Raw genomic sequence first — 26,571 nt, forward strand, 5'->3', positions numbered from 1 at the left:
CACTGTATACCCTACCTTCCTTGTACACAGTGGGGAGTACAGACAAAGTTCAGGGAGATGAAGCAAGTTAAAAAACTTGTGACATTTCTCAGACTTGGCTGTTGTGAAGTTTTAAGTTATATGAATAGCCATCTAAATAAAATGAATTACCCTGGTGGGGAAGCATGAAAAACAGAAATACAAAGGCAAATAGCATGAACTAGTTATCAGGAGAGTGTTGCACAATCTGAGGGACAGTTTTAGGGCAGGGTGGGAAGACAAAGGCCCTGAGGATGGAGAACAAGAATGGGACAGGAGGGAGTCAGGGAATGTGGGTGGAGAGAGGCTGGACCCCAGACACGGGAGGAGGCCTCCGCCCTTAGCTATTGGCAGCCCCTAAGGTTCCTAGGGCTGAGGGCAGGCACCCTGTGCCCACAAAGCCTCTCTCAGGGTTAGTAAAGAAAGGGGGAAGCAAGTATTCAGCTCAGTGGTTAAGATGCCACCTGGGACTCCCACATGCCATAGTGACTTTCAGGTCTGCTCAGACTCCAGCTGCCTGCTAGTGCAGACCCTGGGAGGCAGCAGTGATGGCTCAAGGAATCCAGTCTCTGCCACCCACACGGGAGACCTGGACTGAGTTCCTGGCTCCTGGCTTCAGCCTGGTTTAGCCCTGGGTTCCAGTCATTGTAGGCATTTGGTTAGTAACCCATTGAATGGGAACTCTGTCTCACTGCCTTTCAAATATATACAAAAATAAAGATTTTAAAAAGAAAAAAAAAAAAGAAATGAGGTTGAAGACAGAGGGAGGATCTGAGAGACACAGAGACTCAGAGTGAGACCTCATATTAACCAGGCATCATTCTATTGTTTTAAACTTCCCAATATCTTTTTTTTTTAATTTAGATTTTTCCGGTTCTGAGTAGGTATATCTGAAAGTGCATTTTCAGTCAGCAGTGCACACATAAATTTGTACATAAACTAGGCCACAATCTCTTTATATGCAGGAAAGACATTTTGGTATTTACATGAGTGATAATCACAGATACTAAAGAGAGCAAACAGAAAACACCGGTCAGGCAACCTCATTTTGTTCTAAACAAACTGTTTGTATCTTCAAGGGAAAAGTCAATCAAGGGTCAGATACCTATTAACTGATGCTTTTCTTTCCCTAGTTATAAAGAGAAACATAGTTTAATAAAATCTTTCCCGTGAATGGAATATTGATAACATTACTGGAATTGGATTCTAGACACACACACTCTCTCTCTCTCTCTCTCTCCCTCATGCAATTTCAAGTTAAGTATTCATCTCATTAGGATATAGTAAATCAAGCCCAAAGCACTATAACCTCTACTTTAAAACAGAAGCAAGTGATAATGCAGAACCCAGCCAGAAGTCCTGGCTGGCTCTTCCGTGAGGCACTCTGCCATATGGCCCCGGCAGCATTTTCAATCCAGGGAAGAGGCAGATGTAAAAGCCTCCTGGGCTGACCACTGCTGAGACCCACAATTTATCTCTGACCATCTAGTTTCCATGCAATCTCAGAAGCATCAATGCTAATCACATTGGAAGCCTTTATATGGATGTTTAGGCCCTGAAAGGCAAGCAGGGGAAAAGGTCAGGGGTATTTAACATAACTAAGCAGGTCTGGAAGAACACAACCATAAATAAAAAAGGAAGACTTATTCAATTTATTGACGTCAGCCTCCCACCACATACTCTTAGCATTTTTCTTATTCAATCAACTAGGTAGCCATACCTCATTTGAGATTAAGTACACTCACATCCACAACTCCCAACTGCCAGATACTATAATCACAAATAAAAGTATGCAAAAAAGGAAACATAACAACAAATGCTACATAATCAGCTTATCAAAGGGCGCATCAGAGTAGCCACTTGATCTCTCAGAAACCACATGCAAAAAGGGCAACTTCGAGCTGTTTTCCATGTCTGGAGCACCCAGAGCAAGCATTCTGCTCAAGAGACAGCGTTTAAGGCCCAGTTCTGCGGCCAAGACCCGGACTCCCCTCTCATCTCTTTAGTAGAGAAGCATCCCTATGAAGAATGTCCAGAGATGGTCAAAGTGAGTGGCCAATGGACAACAGCCAGCCAGGCCTCGTTCTTGTTGCTTAAAACACACAAGCATCTTCACAAAGTTCACAGAAAATGTGTCTAATCAAAAAACTGAATTTCAAAATTTTAGCACTAAAATGAACTTATCTTTTAATCCAATTTTCCACAAACTTTCTGAAACACCCTCATCATACCACCTCATCATGAGAGGCAACTCAGATATCCTGGCTGCTGAAGACTCGCTATCACAATGCGGAGTCTGTCATAGGCTTACCCGCTTTAATTCATCTTTAATGCACTGCTATTCAAAAAGAACATCCACCAACCAGGAGGCTCGTTAAAATCCAACAGACCAACTTAAACTTTTAACTTGGTGAAATGCTATTTACTGCAAGCTTAAATCCCTCATGGTCTCTCTGGAGTTACAAACATTCAGTTTGCTTAAGTAGATAAAGAATTATTTCTTTTCTTTCTTTTATTTGACAGGTAGAGTTATAGACAGTGAGAGAGAGAGACAGAGAGAAAGGTCTTCCTTCCGTTGGTTCACTCCCCAAATGGCCACTACAGCCAGCGCTGCGCAGATCCAAAGCCAGGACCCAGGTGCTTCCTCCTGATCTCCCACATGGGTGCAGGGCCCAAGCACTTAGGCCATCCTCCAATACCCTCCCAGGCCACAGCAGAGAGCCGGACTGCAAGAGAAGCAACTGGGACTAGACGCCAGCGCCCATATGGGATGCCTGCGCTGCAGGCGAAGGAGGATTAACCAAGTGAGCCACAGCACTGGCTCCCTCTTCTTTTTCCTTTATAAAGGATTTATTTATTTGAAAAAAGTCAGTTAGAGAGAGGGGGAGACAGAGAGATCTGAACCAATCCACTGGTTCATTCCACAAAAGGTTGCAACAGCCAGGGCTGGGCCAGGAGTCAGGAGCTTTATCTGGGTCTTACAGTTGGGTGGCAGGGACTCAAACACTTGGGCCATTTTCTGCTACTTTCCCAGGCTGTTAGCAGGGAGCTGGATAGGAAGTGGAGCAGCTGGAACATAAACTGGCCCCAATAGGATGCTGGAGTTGCACGTGGCAGCTTGACCTGCTATGCTGGTCCCAAGAATTATTTTTAAGAACAGTTCTGGGGGCCAGTGCTGTGGTTCACTTGGCTAATCCTCTGCCTGCACGCTGGCACCCCGGGTTCTAGTCCCAGTTGGGGCGCTGGATTCTGTCCTGGTTGCTCCTCTTCCAGTCCAGCTCTCTGCTGTGGCCCGGGAGGGCAGTGGATGATGGCCCAAGTGCTTGGGCCCTGCACCTGCATGGGGGACCAGGAGGAAGCACTTGGCTCCTGGCTTCGGATATGCGCAGCATGCCGGCCGTAGCGGCTATTTGGGGGATGAACCAATGGAAAAGGAAGACCTTTCGCTCTGTTTCTCTCTCTCACTGTAACTCTGCCTGTCAAAATAAATAAATAAATAAATAAATAAATAAAAACAGTTCTAATTTCTGATTACCTAGGAGGTAGAAAGTATTAATCCAGTTCATTCAAAGGCAGGCTGTGTAGCAGCACAGGTCAGGAACACATTTCTAGAAGCAGACTGCATAACTAGTTGCTCCCTGTGCAAACTAGGCCAAATAATCTATCCTCTTAAAATCTCCATCTGAGAATGGGAATAACAATACCTCATCAGTAGCTAATTTATACAGTTGATGTGAAGATTAAATATACAGTAATTCGAGGCAGGCATTTGGTACAGTGATTAAGAAGCTGTCTGGGACACCGGCATCCTATATCAGTGTCTGTGTTCAAATCACAGCTCCACTTCTGAATTCAGCTCCTGGTAACGTACATCCTGGGAGGCAGCAGGTGCTTTGGTCCCCGCACTGTACTTGGGGGAACCAGACTGAGTTCCAGGCTCCTGGCGTTGGCCTGGCCCAGCCCTGGCTGTTGTGTGTCCTGAGGGAGTAAACCAGTAGATGGAAGATTTCTGTCCATCCATCTGTGTCTATTTTTGCTTTCAAATAAAAATAAACAAATGAAAAAAATTAATTTAGTAGTGACTGGCACATGGCAAGTGATTAATAAATATTGGCTACTGTTATTAAGAGACATTCTCACATGTCAAAAAAAAATTGCAGGGGCTGGTGTTGTTAAGCTGCCATCTGCTATACCTGAACCCCATGGGATGCCTGGTTCAAATCCCAGCAACTCCATTTCTCATCCAGCTTCCTTCTAATGCACTTAGAAGGCAGCAAATGACGCCACAAGTGCTTGGGTTCCTGCCACCTGCAAGGGGTAGCCAGATAGTTCTTGGCTCCTGGCTTCAGCCTGGCTCAGACCCAGCTGTTGCTGGCATTTGGGGATTTTAGCAGAGAATGGAAGATCTTTGTTTCTTCCCTCCTCTCTCTGTCACTCTGTCAAATATATAAGTAAATCTATATAAAAAACTCTCTTTTTCATATAATGCTAAGTAAGTGGAGATAGTTGAGTTAAAATAAGGTACAGAATATTTAACCCCCCAAAAAGTTGTGTATTTTTCTAATCCATATACTCTGTTAGGAAAAATGGCCCAAGGTTGTTTCCAATCAAGCCTAAAAAGGAAAAAAAAGATAAGCCTGCTATTGCCCAGAGTTCCTGTATCACAAGTGTAACTAAAAAACCATATGTTAATAAAAACCATATGTTAATAAAAATTCTGGGAACTGGTGACAGGAAATCAGAAGTCAGCAAAACAAAAGCTTCCTGAAACTTCTTGCCTTTTGCCCACCAGCCATCCCGGATCTGTGGCTCTTTCCTGTTAAGAAAAGACGGCTACTGGCCAGCACTGCGGGCTCCCAGCTCTCAGGGCACTTGTAGACTGTTATTTCTAGAACAGCCAGGGTTGGACCAAGTCAAAGTCAGGAGCCTGGAACTCCATCCAGTCTCCCACACACCCAAAGCACTTGAGCCATCATCTGCTACCTCCCAGGATGTGTTCATCAGCAGAAAGTTGCATCAGAAGCAGAGCAGCTGGGACTCAAACTGGCATTTTGATATGGAATGCAGGTGTCTTAGGCAGCGGTTTAACTCACTGCATGACAACGTCTGCCCCAAATACTGAATTCCTTTAAATAAATTAAAAGAGAGAGAGAGAGAGATTTGAAAGGCAGAGGGACAGACACACACACACCTTCCATTCACGGGTTGACTTCCCAAATGGGCACACTGGCCAAGGCAGGGCCAGGCTGAAGCTAGGAGCCCAGAACTCCATCTGGGTCTCCCACATGAATGGCAGTGGCCCGAATACTTGGGACCATCATCTGCTGCCTTTCTAGGCACATTAGCAGGGAGCTGAAGCAGAGTAGCCAGGGTTTGAAAGATGTCACAAGCAACAGTTTAACCTGCTGTAGCTCAACACTAGCCCTTCCAAAACTGATTTTTTTTTTTTTAAGATTTATTTGAAAGTCAGAATTAGAGAGAAGAGACAGAGGGAGAGAGAAAGCAAGAGATCTTCCATCCACTAGTTCACTCCCTAAATGGCCAAAATAGCTAGAGCTGGGCCAGCCTGAAGTCAGAAGCCAAGAGCTTTATCTGTCTCCTATGTGGGTGCAGGGACCCAAGGACTTGGGCCATCTTCCACTGCTTTTCCAGGTGTACCACCAGAGAGTGGAGCAGCTGGAACTCGAACCAGGGTCCATATGGGATACCAGGGCTGCAGGATGCGGATTTACCTGCTATGCCACAATGTCACCCCTCACCCCCCGCCAGTACTGGATTCTTAATGTATAAAACCAAATGTCTGGAATTTGCTTTCCAATATTCTGGCTGGGGACGGCGCCAAGGTGCAGTGTTCCAAATTAGCGTGCTTGATTGAGTCCCAGCTGCTCTGCTTCCAATTCAGTTCCCTGCTAACACACCTGGAGAAGCAGTGGAAGGTGGCCAAGTACTTGGGCCCCTGCCACCTATGTGGGCGACAGGGATGGAGTTGGGCTTCTGGCTTCAGTTTGGCCTAGTCCTGGCCATTGGGGCCATTTAGGGAGTGAACCAGCAAATAGAAGTTCTCTGTCTGTCCCTCACTCTCTCTGTCATTTTGCCTTTCAAGGAACTAAAATGAATCTTTCCAATCTGGCTCTCTGCTATGGCCTGGGAAAGCAGTGGGAGATGGCCCAAGTGCTTGGGCCCCTGCACCCACGTGGGAGACGGGAGGAAGCTCCTGGCTCTGGGTGGGCCCAGCTCACTGCTGTTGGATGGCCTACCAGGCACGGCCCAGTGTGATCTCACCCCTGCAGCCTCGCATTTCTCCAGGGTCCTTCTCACTGTGTGCTGCAGCCACACTGGTGTTCTCTCAGCCCCTGGATATGTCGGGGGCTTCTCACTGCAGTGCTTCTGCATATGCCATGCCTCCTGCCAAGGACACAATCAGCTCTCTTTTCCTCCTTGGCCAAAACTCCTACTCACTTGTTTTATTTTTTAGAGATTTATTTATTTGAGAGGTGTAGTGAGGGAGAGAGGGAGAGAGAGAAAACCATCTGCTGGTTCACTCTCCAAATGGCCACAATGGCAGAGCTGGGCAGATCTAAAGCACTTGGGCCATCTTCTACTGCTTTCCCAGGCCATTAGCAGAGAGCTGGATCAGAAGTGAGAACTATAAATCCACTTCTCCAATTCTGCACATATAGAGTAAGGTACACTAGAAAAAAATGGCATTCTGGCAGAAATGAGCACACTTGCCAGCCAGATCTTGGTCTCTAACTAAAAGAAACCAAGGCAAGACTGGGGAATGAAAATATAAGAGCAGCTGAGAATGTGTTGTAATTCCAGAAAGGAAGAAAAGCCCCTCCAAAATACAGGGGCTTGTCAAAGGCACACAGGAGCCAGACCAAAGGAGCCCTGCTGGTCAAAGCTAGAACATTCTGAGCAGCAAAATAATTACAGTATTAAATGTTAACTCGCACAGTAAAGACCCATGAGTCCATTCTGATATTAGAAAAATCAGAGAAGGGAAAGCTCCTCCTTAAAACAGAATTAAATAGAATTCTAATTAATAAATGGAGAAGAGGGAAAAAGAAAAATCAATACTCGTGGCGAGGCAGGCCAAAGTCAGGAGCCCGGGACTCAGTCTGGGTCTCCCACTTGGCTAGCATGGTCCTAAGCATCTGAGGCATCATCTGCTGCCTCCCAGATGTGCTCTAGCAGGAAGTTGGAAGCAGAAGTGGAGCTGGGACTCGAACCCAGGCACTCGGGACGTAGGCTTCTTAACCACATGCCAATGGCAGCCTCTACTTAGTGTTTTATCTCCCCTAAGATATGCATTAATCCCAATGAGAAAGACAGTAACATTAAAGTCTGAAGACCCAACAGAAAATATATCAGCCAGGAATCAGCCCACTGGCAGGACACACCAAAGCCCAGGATCATGTCTGTGGTATTTCTGCCAAAAACGCATGACCTATTCCAACCATGAAAATACATCTGGCAAACCCAAATTGAGAATATTCTACAAAAAAACTGATGAGTAATCTTCAAAACAGTCAAGTCATGTAAGGAAAGAAAAAAAAAGTTTTGGTTTTTTAAATAAATAACATTAAAAAAGGCAAATAAAGGGCAGGGGCCTGGCAGAGCAGTTGAGATACTGGCTGGGATGCCTGCATCCTGTAGTGGAGGTCCTGGGTTCACGGCACTGGCCTTCACTCCCAGATCCAGTTTCCTGCTAATGTGTACCTAGGGAGGCAGCAGGGGATGCCGCAAGGACTTGGATCCCTGCCACACACACGGGAGACTTGGACTGAGTTCTTGGCTCCTGGCTTTGGCCTGTTCCAGCTCTCACAAGTCAATTAATTGGTTACTTTAAAAAAAGAAAAAAAGCAAATAAATGGTTTTACCACACCACTTCACTTTGAAGACAAAAACAGTATGGCAAATAATATGCTTTTTGTTTGTTTGCTATGTGACTCCATCTCCTGTTCTGCACGCCATTCTCACTGACCCACCTGCAGGGGCAGGAGAGCACGGAGGGGAGAAGTGGAGCACGGGATTACACACAACATACTAGGAAAGAGGAGCACTTATTCTAACAATCTTCTGAAGATTTGGCTCCTGACATTCGGCCAGAAAATTCACATTCTACTCAGGGATTTCAGAAAGATCATTCTCCAATGAAGAAAAAAGTAAACAGAGGTCAAAGATAAGGGAGTAGGGAGTGGAACAGAGGGGAAAAATGACATTCATTTGCCAAGGAGATTTCTTGACAAGACTTTTGTTTGTATAGATGACAGAGAGAGTATTCATTTGGGAAAAGGGCTGAAATATACAACCTCAACACTTTCACAATGTGTTAATTTCATCAAATAATCCGAGCATCCCTTTATCTTCCTTTCAAAAACAAAACGCTACACTGATAAATTAATCATGTCTTCAAAAAGTCAAAGTCACTTTTCACGTTTTATCTTAAGTATATTTTTCAAGATTCATAAGACAACCCCACTCCAGCTTTATTTCAGCGTATGAGGAATATTAGGGAGTACCAGATGTTCTTGCAAACGAAACCAAGGAGGCCGTGGAAGCCAGAGCCCCCTTGGGCAGGAGGACTAGCTGAGAGGATGGACAGGACCTGGGCGCCACAGTAGGACAGACCTGAGACAAAGCCTCAGCTCTCTAACTTACTGGCTCTCACGTCCCAAGCAGGTTCTTCAACATCTATGAACTCTAACTACCTTGCCTGCAAAATATTAAAAACAACACTTAACTCACAATACTGCAAAGATTAAATGGGAAAATTGTACATAAACCGCTTGGTTCATGGCAAATCACTCAAAAAAAAATCAGTTCCTTGCACCCTTCTCTATTTCCACTGTTAAAAAGGTGTTCTCTGAAAACATACCGATTGAAGTTAATGTCTGGGTAGCTAGAATATTCTGATTTCATCTTAGCATTTCGTCGTGGAAATGTGCAGAAGAAAGCATTAGCTAAAAGACTGGCAATCTGCTCCTGTGACATTGTGATGGAATGATTCATCTTCTGCTTCAGGAGTGGTATTGGCTGATAGAGGAAACAAAAAATACAGACGAGAAGAGCAATAATTAGTTTAGCAATTTCGAAGGCAGAGGCACCAAATTGCATTTGCTAAATTAAGGCAGGAATAATTTCAGGCCACTCCTGAATCCTTAAATCAGCAATACTGTTAGAGTCAAGGGCAGTTTATCAGTGATGATTGAAAAAATGTACTGCTTGACAAACTGCAGATTTCTAATCAATGATAGCGAAAAGAGCATAAAACACTACTTATTAGTGAAAAACAAGATTGCTTTAGCAAGTATATAAAAACACATTACCCATGAAATGAAAAATTAAAACAAAAGATGAAACGAAATACAACACTGAGTTTAACTATTATTGCTTATGCAAAATTTCATTCCTCCTTATATTAAAAATCGCTGGAAAGAACAATTTTTCTTAGTCCCCAATAAAATGACCTAAAGAAAATAATTCTGTAGATAAGTCTTTTCCCTCGTATCCTGAATCCTGAATCACACACTGACAATTTCTGTATAAGACCCAGATCTAATTTCATTAAAGCAATTAATGGAACATGTGAAAACCATCACACAGGTTTATGAATAACTCGTAATAAGACAGGCATTTCCCACATAATCAAACATCCCAAGCCAAGGAAGATGCAAGACATTTTTCCTTCAAATCTTTTACGTCTAAAATGTCTTCTGGCTGTACTAAACCCAACTTCACTGAACTTTGTCAGTATAATTGGTAAGACCCAAGCATTGTGTTTAGTGGATTTTATTCTATTCTAAAAGCTAAACTATGTTTTTATTGACATTCCACTAAAACCAAAGAGCAACCACCGGTCTCCCCATCAGTGGTTAAGTTTCAAAATGCCCTATATTACGTTGAAGATGCTTTTCCCTTTCCCTCAGATCTAGGGGTCCTGAGTACCCACACGTATCTCCAACCAGGTGCCTAGGCAGGGCTGCCCTGCCAGTGCCAGATAACACCTAAATGGACCCAGCAAAGATGCAAAAAGACAATTTCAACTACAGTGCGGCAACAAGTAACCATTTTCTAGGTAAAAAGAAACATACATCATTGCTAAATGAAGAGTTCACTAGAAAAAAAGGAAAAAAAGGTAAAAACCACATGAAAGGCAAAGACTTTCTTTTTCCTATGCTGTGCTAACCCCTCCCTTTCAGTTCTTAGCAATCAGCATTGCCAAGAAACAGGAAATAGCTCACATTGATCTCCAAGGCCCATCCTAAACACTTATTCATAACCCAGCCGTGAGTTCAGAAAAAGTGACAGGGTGCCAATGGCTTAGAGCAAACTATTACTTGATTTTAGTGAGAAATGAGCCTTTAACTCCCATTTCCTAAGTTACCCAGAAAAATGATTGCAAAACTTAATGGTGAATATTTTAAGCTTAATGGACTTTAAACACAAACATTTCTTGTCCCCTAAATAAACAAATAGTGTAATTTTAAATAGAGTAAATGCTTTCTGCTCTCTTGCTGAGGGGTAATGCCTAAAAAGTAATTTCGTGGAAAGGGAGGATGTAAATCACAATGCCAAGCATTGAGCTAGAAGAAATGAGGGTGGTTACTAGGAACCAAGATACTAAAGAAGTTCCTGTTCAAAATGTGTTGAATTTCCTTGATATAGATGTACATTTACCTTTCAGACTTGGCCCGGAGTGCCTCACTGCGATAAGCCACTAGATACCCACGCGCGCCACTTAACTTGCCGAAAGGTATTTCCACCTCCAACTGAATCTAACTTGCACGCAGAGGCCGACTTTCCAGTGGAGGACAGAGCATGGGATCAGGATGCCCTCCCCAGCAGCAGAAGAGGAAAGCTGTTCTAAGCCAGGACAAAAGGCTGGGGAATCATTCAGCCTGATTTCAGTGCCACCAAATGACCTGTAAAGTTAGATGCTTCTCAATAATAAATTATCCCATTAAGTAAGGTACGGAAACGCTCTCTCCTAAGAATGAGGGGAAACCGACACGACCCATGAGTAATGGCTGTATACTGTCAATTATGAACTACACAGGGATTCAAGAGGATTTAATTAAAAACCACACAAAAGCCCTGAGAGACTCTGAGCCACAACCAACCAGCAAAGCCGCTCCCAAACTCCTGACCAACAGAAACTGTGAGACAATAAGTACTCATTAAGTGACTATATTCTGGGGCTGGCATTGTGGCACAGTTGCCTGCAACACCAGCATCCTGTTTGAGCTCTGCTTCTAGTCCAGGCTGCACTGCTTCTGATCCAGCTTCCTGCTTGTTTGGCTGGGAAGGCAGCAGAAGATGGCCCAAGTGCTGGGCCCCTGCCACGCACACGGGGGACCTGGCTCCTGCCTTCAGCAGGGACTACCCCAAGCTGTTTTGGCCATTTGGGGAGCGAACCAGTTTAAAGATCTCTGTAACTCTGGCTTTCAAATAAATATTAAATGAATCTTTAAAAACACATTTTCCAAAAAAGTAACCATATTTTGAGGTAATTTGTTAGATATACATATACAGTAAAGGCATTCCATATAAAATGAAATAATACCAGCTTCTCTTATTTTTTAAAAGCTAAGAAAATAACACAAACTCACTTGGGGGAGGATATTAAGCCATTTTGAAAATAAAATATTCTAAATCCATTAATATGTTTTGAAATAATGATTACATTTTTTGAAGTCAGAGAATGTTAAACAAAAAGAAAAAAGAAGTTTGAGCATACAAACATCAGCCGTGTAAACTGAAGCTCGGAAATTGAATGCTGCATTTTTAATGCTCTTTGTAGCACTCTCTCTCGCCTCTAACCTTTTCCATTATATAGCAAAATTACCGTACTCTGGCCAAAACCTCCCTTTCTCTTTCTCTTTCTCTCCCTCTCATGTTGGCCACCACAGTTTAAAGGAAATTCAACTGTGAGTCTCAGGCAAACTACTGAGGAAGTGTACATCCACTAACCTGGGTGCAAATATTTGGCAGGCAGAGTGCAATTTTCACCATGTCGGGCAAAATGGACTGACACAGATGTTGAGCTTCTGCTTCTTCAAGTACCTGAAAACCAATAAAACATGTTATATGGATAAAAAAATCTTTGTTTAAAGTCCAGTTATATATCTGCCTGTCACAGACTCTCACGCTGAGGCACATCATTAGTATCACCCACATGTGTAAAAGTATACCAACAGGTGCAGTAATAAGCTTACAACTTCACGTCCAAATGTATAAAGTTCAGCTTAATGCTCTCTACAGACAAATTAGGAACCCAAATAGCAAATCTCTCTCACATCAACATTCACAATTAAATAAAACAGTTGCAAACAAGAACCACGACATTCTGACCTTGGTACATATCAACTCAACACCCAAGGACTCCCAGAAACCTTCAACAGACTACAATTTAATGAAATCATCTTACAAGCAATACCAACTACTTCAAAGTATACTGTATGTGTCAAATCTAACATATTAGGCAAGAAACAAGGTTTTAAGACAATAGGATTTTCCAGTTCTAGGCTCCCTTGGGAAGTTAAAACCACAACTCTCATCGCAATTTGAAGCGCAACAAAGACAACATTCATGGCCCATTTCTTGTCTTTAGAATTTCTAATGATACGGCTTTACACATTACTCCAGGCCTTTGAATCCAACTTCTTTCTACGCATGAGAGTACTTCTTTCAGATTCCTGAAAATGATACCACTCTTAACTTAGAGATTCTACATAAACCATCAGGACTGCAGTAAATAACTTAGGTACCTGAGTCACACTTAAATGAGAAGAGGGCTCAGTTATAATCCAGTCAGTCCAACCTTGCCAGGGTGACAGAGACAAGAACACTGGGGCCAAGACATTACCAGATCATCCTAGACTGCGAAGGTCAATTAGCAACTAAATCAGACCAAGAACTCAAGTGTTCAGACCCTGTTCCCTACTCCCCTCTGCTGTGCCTGTGTTTCGAACTGCTGAGCATACAGACTCTTCACAACTGCCTACAGACTGTCACTGCTACGGGAACTCAGCTGAAATAACAGTAAAATTACGCACTCATCTGTGGCTACACAGCATATGGATGTAAACAGAGAAGATGACAAAGATAATTTATATTTGCTTTTGTTTTGGAGGTAAATTCTAACACTATGAAACCCAACTTCTGCTTACCTTGGGAAAACTGATATTCAGAAAGATATATGCAATCTGGGGAGTCTGGGATTTAATCAAACATGACTGTCTAGAAGACAATTATTAATTTTGGGGAAAACAAGAGAAGAAAAGCACTGATACCCCAGATATATTGCTTATACCCCAGAGGAAGAGAGTATAGACATAAATGAAATATGACAATAATAAGAAAATGGAAAGGCAATAAAAAGGAGTATGTGTAAGTGTGCATACGCAAGTGGCGTGGGAAGTGAGAACAGCTAAATCCTGGAGTGGAAGTCAACTCGTTAAAAAAAAAAAAAAGTACAGAGTTAAATGGCTACCTCTTCAAAATAAACCTCTTTAAACTCTGATAAAAAACTAAATCAAAAAACTAATCATTCATATAAAACATTCTATTTTATAAGTACACACTGAAGATATTTTCATATAACTGAAAATATATAAAATACATCAATGCACTTGCTTAAGATATTCAAACACTTCTTGCTTATAATGTATAATTTTGCTTTCAAAATTATTTATTTTGAAATAATTACAGGTTCACAGGACACTGTAAAAATCAGAGCAGTACAGTATACCTTTCACTCAGTTTCTCTCAATGGATGCAGTTTACCTAACTACAGAATGCTATGAAGACCAGAAAATTAATCCTGGTACACCATGTACCTTTCTCTTCCATTTTATCACACGTTCACTTGCGTCACACCCACCAAGATACAGGACTGTTCCACTGCAAGGAAGAGCTCACGCTACTCCTACGTCCTTGCACTCACTTCCTTCTTCCCACTATCCTAAACCCCTAGCGATCCCTAACCTGTTACCCTTCTCTATAATTTTAACTTTTTATATAAAAGTAAGTGCCCCTTTCAAACTGATTTTTCTTTCACACAATGTAATGCCCTTGAGTTTGACTTAAGATACTGCAAGGATCAATGGCTCATTGTTTCCCATTAATGAGCAGTATTCCGTGTTGTGAATACTCTCTGGTTTGTTTAGACTTTCACCTACTGAGGGGCATCTGGTTGTTTTCATTTTTGGCTATTACCAAAATTACCTTTTACTCTCAATCTGCCTATATCACTGTCTAAAATGACTTCCTGTAAACATCGCAGCAAGTAATTTTCAAAAACCTATCCTGTAAATCCCTTTTAATAGGTGAATCTAGACCATTTACATTTCATGAAATCATTGGTATATTAGGGCTTAAGTCTACCATTTCATTTCTTATTTCTTTTCTCTTTCTTTTTATGGGTTATTGGAACACAGTTTAGAACTCTACTTTTATCTAAAGTGTTTTGATTACAACTCAGTAAACACACACACCCACACGTGTGTGCATACCTGTGCACATGAGGGTATTTCAGAGATTTTATGGAAAATGGGATGAAAAGTTTATTCTGGTGCAAAAAAAAACAACAACAACAACAACAACAACAAAAAAAACCACTTGGAATCCATGCATGCACAGCTTAGTGGCTGCTCTAGGCAATGCATTACTGATGTCAACATTTTCCAGTTCCATTAAAATGTAGAGACTCTGTTTTCCTTTAAGTACCCTTTCTCTTTTCTATTTACAGTATAAATATCTTTAATATTTCCTTTCCATACATGAGAATCACATTAGAGTGTTTCATACTTTTGAATAAACAAAGGTAAAACACAATTCTGAGCATTTAAAAGGAGAAAACAAGCCTTATTAAATTTACTATATCTTTCTCCCTTCCTGATGGATGCTCCAAGATTCCTACTTTTATCACTGTCTCTGCTTGATGAAATTCGTTAAGTTTTTTTTTTTCTTTTCTTTTCTTTTTTTTTTTTTTTGACAGAGTTAGTGAGAGAGAGAGAGACAGAGAGAAAGGTCTTCCTTCCGTTGGTTCACCCCCCAAATGGCCGCTATGGCCGGAGATATGGCGATACGAAGCCAGAGCCAGGTGCTTCCTCCTGGTCTCCCACGCGGGTGCAGGCGCCCAAGCACTTGGGCCATCCTCCCGTGCCACAGCAGAGAGCTGGACTGGAACAGGAGCAACCGGGACTAGAAGCCAGCGCCCATACGGGATGCCGGAGCCGCAGGTGGAGGATTAACCAAGTGAGCCATGGCGCCGGACCCCTCAGGCATTTTTAAAGATAGGTTTTGTTGGCCGGCGCCGCGGCTCACTAGGCTAATCCTCCGCCTAGCAGCGCCGGCACACCGGGTTCTAGTCCTGGTCGGGGCGCCGGATTCTGTCCCGGTTGCCCCCTTCCAGGCCAGCTCTCTGCTGTGGCCAGGGAGTGCAGTGGAGGATGGCCCAAGTGCTTGGGCCTGCACCCCATGGGAGACCAGGAAAAGCACCTGGCTCCTGGCTCCTGCCATCGGATCAGCGCGGTGCGCCGGCCGCAGCGCGCCAGCTGTGGCGGCCATTGGAGGGTGAACCAACGGCAAAAGGAAGACCTTTCTCTCAGTCTCTCTCTCTCTCACTGTCCACTCTGCCTGTCAAAAAAAAAAAAAAAAAAAAAAAAAAAAGGTTTTGTTGATGACAAGTTGTACTCCTTTTCTTTGATCTGAGAATAGCTTGGCTTCCTCCTCCTTCCTGAAGAATACTCAATGGATACAGAATTCCGGGTTGTCAGTTCCCTCCTCAGTCCTTCAAGGTATCTGCACCCCCTGGTTCTGGCGTGTTTCCTGAGGAGAAATCCACTGTCTTTAGGAACCTGTTCTTCCCTACAGGCAACATGTCATTTTGCTTGCTGCTCTCAAGGACTTATTTTTCCTTTGCCTTCAGTTTAAGCGTGGATTTCTTTCAGTGTATCCTATTGGAAGGTCACTCCAAATCCTGGAAGTTTGCAGTCATTCCTTCAAGTATGTTTTTGTTCCTGCTGGTTTTCTCCTCTTTCTGGTACTCCAATGGGAGGAATATCAAATCTTTTACTATGTCCCACAGATCGCTAAATTTTGTTTTCATTTTTGTAAGCTATTTTCTCTCTGCTGTTCAGATTGAGAAAATGTCTTTATCTTTTCCAATTTTATCAGTTCTTCTGTTATCCTCATTCTCCACTGAATCCATTCACTGAATTCTTAAAAAAAATTCAGGCATGATTTTTTTTAGTTCTAAAATTTCCTTGGTTATCTATAGCTTCTATTTCTTTGCTAATACTGTTATCCATTTCTTTCAATCATGCATGTAATTGTTCATTGAAGCCTTTTTGTGATGGCTGCTTTAAAATGTTTGTCACATAATTCTGCCATCCATGCTATCCTAGAGTTGGCGTCTATTGACTCACTCTCCTCATATTTCAGCAGAGGTTTTCCAGGTTCTTAGTGATGTGACTTTTTGAGTCTGATGAGGTTTTAGACTGTGTTTGAACCTTCTCTGTGGCTGACTCAGGGCCATCAGGGGAGAGGGTTGAGCGGCTCTGTCACTATCAGTTGGGGGTAAAAACCCAGGTGGGGCAGGCAGCCTTTACTGCCCAGAGTGGAGGCGGGGAGAGGAACCCAGGCTCCCCTCCCAGCCCCTCCCAGGTCCCACAATCCCTAGCTGATCAGTCATCTTCTCTCCACCTTTTAGTCTTCTGTCTGCATTGTTCACATTGTCCAGTGACTTTAGGGTCAGGGAGAAGTGCCTATCCAGACATTTTAAGCCAAAAGACTTAACCTCAAGTGCTCAAACGTCTTACTAGACTGACAGCTTGTTCTCCTTTGGGCACCTGTCCTTGTCTTTTAAAACTGACAGATGCATAGCTGCTGCTCTCCTCTTCTGACAAGCTTTACAATATCACTTATTTATCTGATAAGGCATTATGGCACTGTATTTCTTCAGAACTGTCAACACTCCAGACCTGTGTCTAATGCTGCTCAGGAAACAAATGAAAACATAAAAAAAGTCACTTGGAAACATAAGCAACTCAACTATTATTTGAGATGGAATGCTTAATCGAAACAACCAGCAAGACCTAATGCCTGCTCACTTAGTACCTTCATTTACAAGTTACCTTTTATTTAAGTACTTATTTATCTGTATAATTTATTAATCTGTAGAGTATAACCTGGAATGCACAAAGGCACAATTTTTTAATGTAAATCATTTGTTTACTTCACAAGAAGCAAAAGCTTTTGGTCAAATACTCTAACAATTACAGAAAAAAAGTTATTGCTTAACATGATTATACAGAAGATAAATTTATATGACGGTAAAAAGGAAAGCTTTATTAAATTCACCCACAAGTAAAGGCCTGCCCTCTACTGGGTAGTGTAGATAATTACACGCACAGACACACACTTGTGTGCAGGTGTGTGTCTGTGTACCACATGGGCACACGAATCAACTTTTTATTCTAGTCCCACAGACTGTTCATGTTTATGTTTAACTCAGAATTGATTTAACAAAGCTCGAAATCATGACGTTATTCTGCCCACCTCCTCTTTTAAGATTATAGGTCTGCTCATTGCTTCAGTTTGATGGTGACAAGAACTTATCTATTTTAGTAGAAAATAAACATTTCTCCATTTTAGTAAAAATCAAATTTGTCAAATCTGAGTTCATTATAGATGATTTACACCTCCACAAACATATGAACAGAAAGGAGATACTTATTTACTTCTTAGACTATAATTCTCAACCAAATCTGTTAACTGTGCTCTAATATTTATTAAAGATCTTCTCACACATGGCTAAGTACATCTGAAACACAGAAGTGCTGCCTCCTCAACTTTGAATAAGTGAAATTTGTAGCTGATAAAATCAAAAAATCCACTTCATTTCAACAAGGAGAAATTTCTACACTTCTTCAAACAGTTTATAACAGTTATTAACAAGTCAGCAGTCATAAAGCAAGGAATACAAGAAACATCACAAGTCATTTCATTGATCCATTGGACTAAACCTTCACAAATTGTGAAATTACTAATTTTCATTAGTGAAAAATATTAAACTTCCATAAAAGGTCTAGGATGTCAAATTGTATTAAATAATTCAAATATAAATAGCATATCATGCTAAAATTCAAATGGAGAACAGGAGCCAGCACTGTGGCTTAGGAGGATAAGCCTCTGTTTGCAGCACTGGCATCCCATATGGATGCTGGTTCCTGTCCCAGCTGCTCCTCTTCTGATCCAGCTCTCTGCTGTGGCCTGGGAAAGCAGAAGATGGCCCAAGTACTTGGGACCCTGCACTCGCATGAGAGTCCCAGAGAAAACTCCTGGCTCCTGATCAGCCTAGCTCTGGCCAATTGCAGCAATTTGGAGAGTGAGCCAGCAGATGGAAGCCCTCTCTCTCTGTCTCGTTCCCTGTCTACAATTCTAGCTTTCAAGTAAATAAATAAAATCTTAAGGGGCTGGTGCTGTGGTGCAGCAGGTTAATGCCCAGGCCTGAAGTACCAGCATCCCATAAGGGTGCCGGTTCGAGACCCAGCTGCTCCACTTCCGATCCAGCTCTCTGCTGTGGCCTGGGAAAGCAGTGGAGGATGGCCCAAGTCCTTGGGCCCTTGCACCCACATGTGAGACCCGGAGGAAGCTCTTGGCTCCTGGCTTCAGATCAGCGCAGCTCTGGTTGTTGTGGACATCTGGGGAGTGAGCCATCAGATGGAAGACCTCTCTCTCTGTCTCTCTCTGCCTCTCCTCTCCTCTCTCTGTTTAACTTTCAAATAAATAAATAAATCTTCAAAAAAATTAAAATCTTAAAAAAAATAGAGAACAGGAAAAAAATCATAATCCTATGATCCTAATGTTAACACAATCACTATTTATCTTTATCTAAGAGCTTCTGCTTACATAGGTGCATTTATTAATGCAAATTATGTTGTTCAATTTATTTTTTCACCTTATGACAACAAAATCATCTTCCACACTGCTATACAGTCCTTATAAGCATCACTGAAAACCAGATTTTTTTATTTAAAGTAATTTATCTTCACTGTAGAAAAATTAACATAATTAAAAGAAAGTAAGAATTACCAGTAAGCTCACTGCTAAAATGTCCCGCAGGGGCAGGCTTTTGGCCTAATGTTTAAGACATCTGAGTACTGCTGGACGCAGCAGTCAGCTCTGTTCCCAATCCCAGGGTCTTGTCAATGCAGGCCCTGGTAGACAGCAGTGACAGCTCATGTAATTGGGTTCCTGTCGCCCACATGGGAGACCCATATCCAACTCCTAGCTCCCAGCAAGCATTTGGAGAGTAAATTAGCAGATGGGCGCTCTCTCTCTCTGTCAGTGCCAACCTCCCCCACCCCCCCAACCCACTGCTAACATTCTGGAATGCATCCTTCTAAGTGACTATTAAAGTCTGCATTTTGTTCCAGCTTAGCATGGCGGACATTTCCCCACATAAACAAGTATCACCCTGTATCACCAACTATTTATCTATCTAAAAAGTCTTATTCATTTTCATTTTGTTTGAGACTAGGGAGAGTCTATTTATCTATTTAAAAAGTCTTATTCATTTTCATTTCATTTGAGACAAGGGAGAGACTGAGCTCCATTAACTGGTTTACTCCCCAAAAGCCCCCAACAACCAAGGCTGGGTCAGGCCAAAGCTAGGAGCCCAGAACTCAATACAGGTCTCCCAACACAGGTGGTAGGGAACTAAGTACTTGATCCATCATCTGCTGCCTCCGAAGGTGTACATTAGAAGGAAGCGGTAACATACATGGAACAGCCAGTATTCAGATATGGGATGCAGGCATCCCGAGCAGTGACTTAACCATTATGCCAAACGTCTTTTCTTGTCATTTTAAAGGCACATATTTTATTCTCTTTGTTTATTCTAGAGGCAGAGAAACAGAAAGCAGGCTCCCGTCCACTGGTTCATTCACTTGAACCCTGGCAACAGCCAGTGTGAGCATAATGCAACCTGCAGCTGAGAACTCAATCCAGGTCTCCCCCATGAGTGGAAGGAATATAATTACTTGAGCTATATTAAAAAAAAGTACCCAACTCCATATCTCTCATACTGTACATTTTCCTAGCTTGTTATCTTTGCAATTTGATGGGCTAAAATGACACTTCACTATCATTTTATGTTTCCTTGATTATTAATAATGTTACACTTTTTATCCTCATGTATACAAGTCCTCTCTGAGAAACGCTTCAACTTTCTTATATTTAATATGTGAATGTATTTTTGCCTTGAGTACCGAAAATTCAGATACAGCCAAAGCTTTCTTTCATCACAAATCCCCAATTTCAAACTACTTCTGAGACATAAACAGATGCATGTCTCCTCAAATTTCTAAGGACTTATTTATATATGTACATAAGTATTTAGCTTTTTAAAATCTGTATTTTTCAACAACTTGTTTTTGTCTTAAAAGACTTTTCATGAAATACAAGTAGAATGATAAGTGCCACATAGTATTCTACCACACAGATAAAAAATGATAACTTTCATAAACATTTCTCACTGGCTGTAATTATTTTATTCAGCACTGCAAAAGATTTCCAAAGGACAACAGTTACAAGTAAATACACTATAACACTCAAATACTATTTATTTTCTATAATTAACATTTTAAATATAACTGGCATTTCTCCAATGACAAAAAATAAGCACCTTTAATGAGCTTACTGGCCACTTGCATACCTTCCTGTGAAGTATCTTTAATATATTTTGCTCATTTTTAAAATGCTTTTTTGCTTTTAAATTATAGTTATTATGTACTTTAGACATAAATATTTTGTCAGATAAACATTTTGCAAGTATTTTCTCCCGTCTTTCAATCTGCCTATTCATTTTCCTGTGTCCTGTGATGACAAGTATTTATGGAATTTTTTCTATATGCTTAATATTATCTATGATCTGAGAAATCTTTTCTTTCTACAAGATATTTTTATTACATTTCATTTGAAAAGCAGAGAGAGAAACAGAGAGAGATCTTTCATCTATTGTATCTCTTCCCAAATGCCTGCAACAGCCAGGACTAAGACCAAAGCCAGGAGCCTGGAACTCAATCTGGGTCTCTCACATGGGTGGCAGGGGCCTAAGTACTTGGAACATCACCTGTGTATATTAGCTGGAAGCAGAGAAGCTGGAACTCAACCAGGCACTAAAATAAGTGGAGAGGTGAGCGAGGAGGGGTGGAGAGTGGAAAGACAGAGAGAGAAAGATCTCTGAGTGCTGGACCCTTCCTGAAATGTCCACAGCAGCCAGGGCTGGGCCACTGGCAGAATCAGGAGCTGGGAACACAGTCGGTCTCCCAGGTGGACAGCAGGAACTCAAGTACTTGAGGTACCTACCACCTGCTGCTCCCCAGGGTGTGTACTACCAGGAAGCTGGAGTCAGGAGTCCGGAGCCAGAGCCAGGACTTGAACCCAGGCACTCTTATATGGAATGCAGACACCTAAGCAGTTTAAGTGCAGTGCCGAACACCCATCCCTCAGGTCTTAATTTCTCTCAGCACAATGTTTTAGTCATTAAGGTAGAGGTCTTACACATTTCTTGTTAGATTTATTTCTGAGTATTTTGTTTCTTAACAGAAGTTTTTAAAATTCCATTTTTCATTTACTGTTAGTATGTAAACATAATGATTTTTGTATACTGACTTTATACCTTGCTAAATACCCTTATTAGTTCCAGTAATGGTTTTCTAGAATCATTAGATTTTTTTCTATGTGAATAAATATGTCAGCTGTAAATAGGAACATTTTACTTCTTCCTTTCTGATTTTCACACATCTTATTTCTATTTCTTAATTTACTACATTAGTTAGAATTTCGAGTATAATGTTAAAAACAGTGCGGAAAATGGATGCCCTCATTTTCTCCCAGTCTTTGGGAAGTACATACAATATTTTACCTTTAAGTACAATTTTAGCCATAGGGTTTTTTTTATAGCTACCCTTTAGCAGGTTAACAACCTGCTAGCTTGGTATCAATTCTTTATGGTGAAGGGGTACTAAATTCTGCCAACTGTCTATTCTGCATCTACTGAAATAATCTTACGACTTGTCAAATATGAAACCAACCTTACATTTCTGGGCTAAGTCTCACTTGGTGATACTGTATTAACCATTTCACATATTGTTGGGTTCAATTTTCTAATGTCTTGTAAAATTTTTGTCATATAGTTGTATCAGAGGTAGGCTGACTTCATACATGATTTGGATATTGTGCCCTATTCTATTTTCTCAGAGTTCCTGTAAAACTAGTATTTTATCTTTTTTAAATGTTCAAAACCAATGATCAATAAAAAAAAATGGGGCCTACAAAGTCACGCATTTTTAATTAAGCACATTTTACTGGTTTGTTTCCCAGGCAGTTAAATATTCTTCTCTGTCAGTAAGCCACTAGTTTCACTATCTTTGTTAATATCTAGAATACATAGAACACTCGTAGCTCTGAAACACTGATTCTCTGCCAGTTTCGGCTTCACGCACCTGTCACTTGTGTGCTGCTACACTCCAGTGTTACAGAACTCTCTGCTGCTGCTCCCTACTGTAGCATATCCTTAGAACCTCTTATGCCCCTGCAAGCAGGGACACTGCCTGCCGCTCAAACAGAATGGAGTCCCGCTTCAGAGACGACCTCCTCAGTTATGCTGACTGAATCACAGCTTCTTTGAACCTCTTTTCTCACCCATCAAATGAACATTCCTGTCTTGATATGGTCAAAGTCAGTACCTTTTCAATAAGTACGAGTTATTATTATGCTGCTGCTACATGATTTTCACTCTCTGCCTTACACTGTACTACCATTAATCCACTAATTATGCTTCGAGTCTTAGCTCACATCTCCCCATGAAGCCCTCCTTGACTGGCCTAATTGTTCCTTCCTCTGCAGCTCTCTAAGCCAAATGAGCAGGCCTTATTAGAGCACCAACGACAGTCATAAATACTTATTTACACCTGCTTCTCCTCTTCTGTCATTTGTGAAACACTGAATGTGCGAGAACCTAAACACTTTGTTTGCCTAGTACCAAGCATAGTGTTGTACTCATTATTATGTGCTGAATAAAGATATGGTGAAAATTGAACATTATATTTTCATCTGAAAGTATGCCCACAAGATAGAAAAGGGTATCTAGAGAAACTAAAGCTCAAAGGTGGTAAAGCAATTTGCTCAAATTCATAAACTTAGTGGCACATGCCAGCACTAGATGCCATGTTCACAAGGATAGATACTTTATTTGTTTTTAAGTTTTTATTTATTTACTACCTGAGAGAATCAGGGAGAGTGAGACTGATGGAGAGCAAGCGAGCTCCCATCCACTGGTTCACTTCTCAAATGCCTGCCATGGCCTTGGGCCAGGGGCAGAAGCTGGTAGCTGAGAACCCAGTCCAGGTCACTCACATACATGGTGGAGCTCAATTACTTAAGCCATGGGGCTGGCTCTGTGGCACAGAGGTTAAGTCATGAACTGCAGTACCAGGATCTCATATGGGTGCTGGTTTGAGATCCAGCTGCTCCACTTCCTCCTATTCAGCTCCCTGCTAATGCACTTGGAGAAGCAGAGGAATATGGCCCAAGCCCCTTGGGCCCCTGCAGCCACATGGGAGACCAGATGAAGCTCCTGGCTTTGGCCTGGCTCAGCCCCGGCTGTTGTGGCCATTTGGGGAGTAAACCAGCGGATGGAAGATCTCTCTGTCTCTCCTCTCTCCCTCTGTTAACTCTACCTTTCAAATAAATAAATAAAATAAAATAAAAAAATTACTTAAGGGGCCGGTGCCATGGCTCACTTGGTTAATCCTCCGCCTGCGGCACTGGCATCTCATATGGGCACCAGCTTCTAGTCCCAGTTGCTCCTCTTCCAGTCCAGCTCTCTGCAATGACCCCGGGAGGGCAGCGGAGGATGGCCCAAGTACTTGGGCGCCTGCACCCACATGGGAGACCAGGAAAGAAGCACCTGAGCCCGGCTTCGGATTGGCGTAGCTCCGGCAATAGCAGGCATTTGGGGGGTGAACCAATGGAAGGAAGACCTTTTTCTCTGTCTCTCTCACTGTCTATCTCTATCTGTCAAATAAAAAAAAAATACTTAAGCCATCACTGCTGTCTCCCAGGGTCCACATTAGCAGGAAGCTAGAGTCAGGAGAAGGAGGTGGGCATCCAACTTAGGTGAGCATCTCAGCCAGCATCTTAGCTGCTAAAAAGAAGGCCTGCACACGAGGGGAGGGGTATTTTAGAGAAGACTCTGACCAAGAAACTGGAGACTGAGGCAGACACAGGTCCAGATCTGCATTTACTCTCTACGTTCTTTTATTTCCTCCTCCATAACAAGGCTAATCCCACTGCAGCTGTTTAACTTAGATCACAAAGGCACAGATAGCAGTGTTCCAGGAATGCTAAAGCTCCTAACACAAATGCAAAGTTCTAGTAGCTAATGGGGAGTAATGCACAGCCTTTCTGGAGCTGCCTCCTTTATCACCCCCACAGCAATTAACTGCCAGTCCCTACAGATGGATCAGCAGGCCCTGACACACTCATTACCTCCTCTTAAGCTGCTTTAACTCGGCCCCCCAGCCAGTCTCACCAGATCGCAACAATCACCTAACTGCTGCCCCGCTGCTAGCGCACCTTCCACTTCTGCCCAAGTACGCACTGGTGGGTCCCTGCTCCACTTGAAAGCTTTCAAGGGCTTTTTGCTTCATTTCCAATACAGCACGAACTCCTTAAACTGCACGCCAAGCTATCTCGCCCTAGACACTTTCCTGGTTTCATTTAGCATAAATTTAGTGCCTTCTGTGCATCTCACGTAACAGCCAACTCAACTATTCACTCTTCTGCGGCACCTACTACTTCCACAGATACACTGTAATGTTTCTGTGGAATACTTTTCCTCCTTAACTCTAACACTTACTTACCCTTTTGATACCTTGCTCAAAGAACAGTTTGCTTCAGTCTATCCAAACTTCCTCTCCAGCCAGGAGGTAACTCTTCCTCTTGTAATTTATCTGTATTCCCCCCCCCCCCAGGCTTTCTGCTTTATGTTGCAGTTATTTATGCACATGCTTTCTAGCCCTTACTCAAAGATTTACGGTTGAGTCACCATGTGTAGAACATTGATGTTCATATGTTAACAGTGATAATAACAGTTTTTTAATTAAGCGACACTTTCTATCAGGGTTAACTGATTTTACAAAGCTTATCTTCCTCCTCTCCACTGTCTTCTAGAATCTCTACTGCTTGGCAAAAATCATATTTTTTTAAAGGTTAATTAAACCATATATGGTCTCGGCTTTCTATGCTGTACTTGAAGCTTGCTAGAGCTTCCTCTAAGGTTTCCCAAGTCTGAGAGAGAGGTTCATGGTTTAAAAGTTAAAAGAGGGGCCAGTGCAGTGGCATAGCGGTAAAGCTGCCGTCTGCAGTGCCGGCATCCCATATGGGCACTGGTTGGAGTCCCAGCTGCTCTGCTCCAATCCAGCTCTCTGCCATGACCTGGGAAAGCAGGAGAAGATGGTCCAAGTCCTTGGGCCCCTGCACCCACGTGGGAGACTGGGAAAAAGCTCTTGGCTTTGGATTGGTGTGGCTCCAGCCGTAGTGGCCAATTGGGGAGTGAACCAACAGATGGAAGACCTCTCGCTCTGTCTTTCCTTCTCTCTCTGTGTAAGTCTGACTTTCAAATAAATAAATAAATCTTAAAAAAAAAAAAGGTTAAAAGAAATAACATCTTTCTGATTCACTTATTCTGCAGGCATGATTTTAGACTACAAAAATTCAGAGGAAGAAAAGGAAAGTTATAAAAAATTATACCACTGAATTACATAAGAATAAAAAATTAACTAGAGAAAGTGAATGTTTCTAACATTTCTCTGTGCATGATTCAGGCTGACACTTTGAAGAGAAGAATGTGACAGCTTACAAGAAAACAAACTCACTCATTCCCCTTAATTTCTGAAGGCTCATGAACGTCTGACAGGCCAGCCACAGGGTGATCTCTCATGTGTATCACCCATGACAATTATGGCTTCAATAAAAATGTTCTCCAAATTTTAATAATGTCCAACTGGCTTTCAGGAAATAGCCAGCCTGATATTTTCCTATTTAAGAAGGTGTATTTCACATACTAACAGGTAAGTGATCCGTGGATCTAAATAAGCCTGTTTAAAAATTTTGTCTCGTGGCATCAAAACTGCACTAAATGCTTGTGGTGGCAAAGGGGAAGGAAATGCACAAGGCCAGAGGGTCTCAGGGTCCACAGAGGTGACTCATGGAGAGGGCTCACTGACAGTCACCTTGCCCCCTTTATGTTTTGGGGTCTGGTTTGGTGTTCCTCTTCAAATATCTGTTAAGAGTTTCCCCCTGAATTTTGAAAGTGCTAAGACTCACATGGGAAAAATGCTTATAAAAGTCACAGCTCACATAAGCATCTCAAATGATCTGTTCTAAGGGAAGACACATGAGGCACAGAGTCTTTAAGGTGTCCTATAACCCACACAGGAAATAATCTGCATTTGTCCTAGTATTAACTGGGCA

The 26,571-nt window shown here is 42.1% G+C and overlaps 1 protein-coding gene across 4 annotated transcripts in view; it reads right to left on the bottom strand.

Annotated features, from left to right (window-relative positions):
* The window catches only part of PARG (poly(ADP-ribose) glycohydrolase), a 123,352-nt gene that overhangs the window by 53,878 nt on the left and 42,903 nt on the right, over positions 1-26,571 (bottom strand). For all 4 annotated transcript variants that reach the window (XM_008269836.4, XM_008269834.4, XM_008269835.4 and 1 more), the window contains exons 8-9: positions 11,995-12,087; positions 8,900-9,057 (exon numbers count right to left, since the gene is read on the bottom strand). In XM_008269836.4, coding sequence (XP_008268058.2) covers positions 8,900-9,057; positions 11,995-12,087 — 251 coding nt within the window. The remainder of the gene's footprint in view (positions 1-8,899; positions 9,058-11,994; positions 12,088-26,571) is intronic.

The sequence above is a fragment of the Oryctolagus cuniculus genome, chromosome 15 (genome assembly GCF_964237555.1).
Source record: "Oryctolagus cuniculus chromosome 15, mOryCun1.1, whole genome shotgun sequence".
Classification (NCBI taxonomy): domain Eukaryota; kingdom Metazoa; phylum Chordata; class Mammalia; order Lagomorpha; family Leporidae; genus Oryctolagus; species Oryctolagus cuniculus.